Genomic DNA, 219 nt, shown 5'->3' on the forward strand with positions numbered 1-219 from the left:
TGGCCCCACGCCATGCAAGAGGGGTGGCCCGGCTCCTCGGCTGAGCCAGATGGCTTTTTGCTGGATTTTGTCTTTAATCATGAATCAGGACACTGAACCTCTGCTCCCCAGCCCTTCAGTCCGCCCAGGCTGGCTCTGAGCTGCCGTCGCTCACCCTTTCTCTTCTCTGTTTCTTCCAGTATAAAGGGATTTTTGAGAGTTATTTAACCGACTCCATCA

The 219-nt window shown here is 53.4% G+C and overlaps 1 protein-coding gene across 1 annotated transcript in view; it reads left to right on the forward strand.

Annotated features, from left to right (window-relative positions):
- RAB7B (RAB7B, member RAS oncogene family) overlaps positions 1-215 on the forward strand; it is a gene marked incomplete at both ends in the record, with an annotated part of 1,829 nt that extends 1,614 nt beyond the window's left edge. The window contains one exon of the mRNA XM_009710420.1: positions 180-215. Coding sequence (XP_009708722.1) covers positions 180-215 — 36 coding nt within the window. The remainder of the gene's footprint in view (positions 1-179) is intronic.
- Positions 216-219: the final 4 nt, after the last annotated feature.

Source organism: Cariama cristata, unplaced genomic scaffold (assembly GCF_000690535.1).
Source record: "Cariama cristata isolate BGI_N322 unplaced genomic scaffold, ASM69053v1 scaffold24591, whole genome shotgun sequence".
Classification (NCBI taxonomy): Eukaryota; Metazoa; Chordata; class Aves; order Cariamiformes; family Cariamidae; genus Cariama; species Cariama cristata.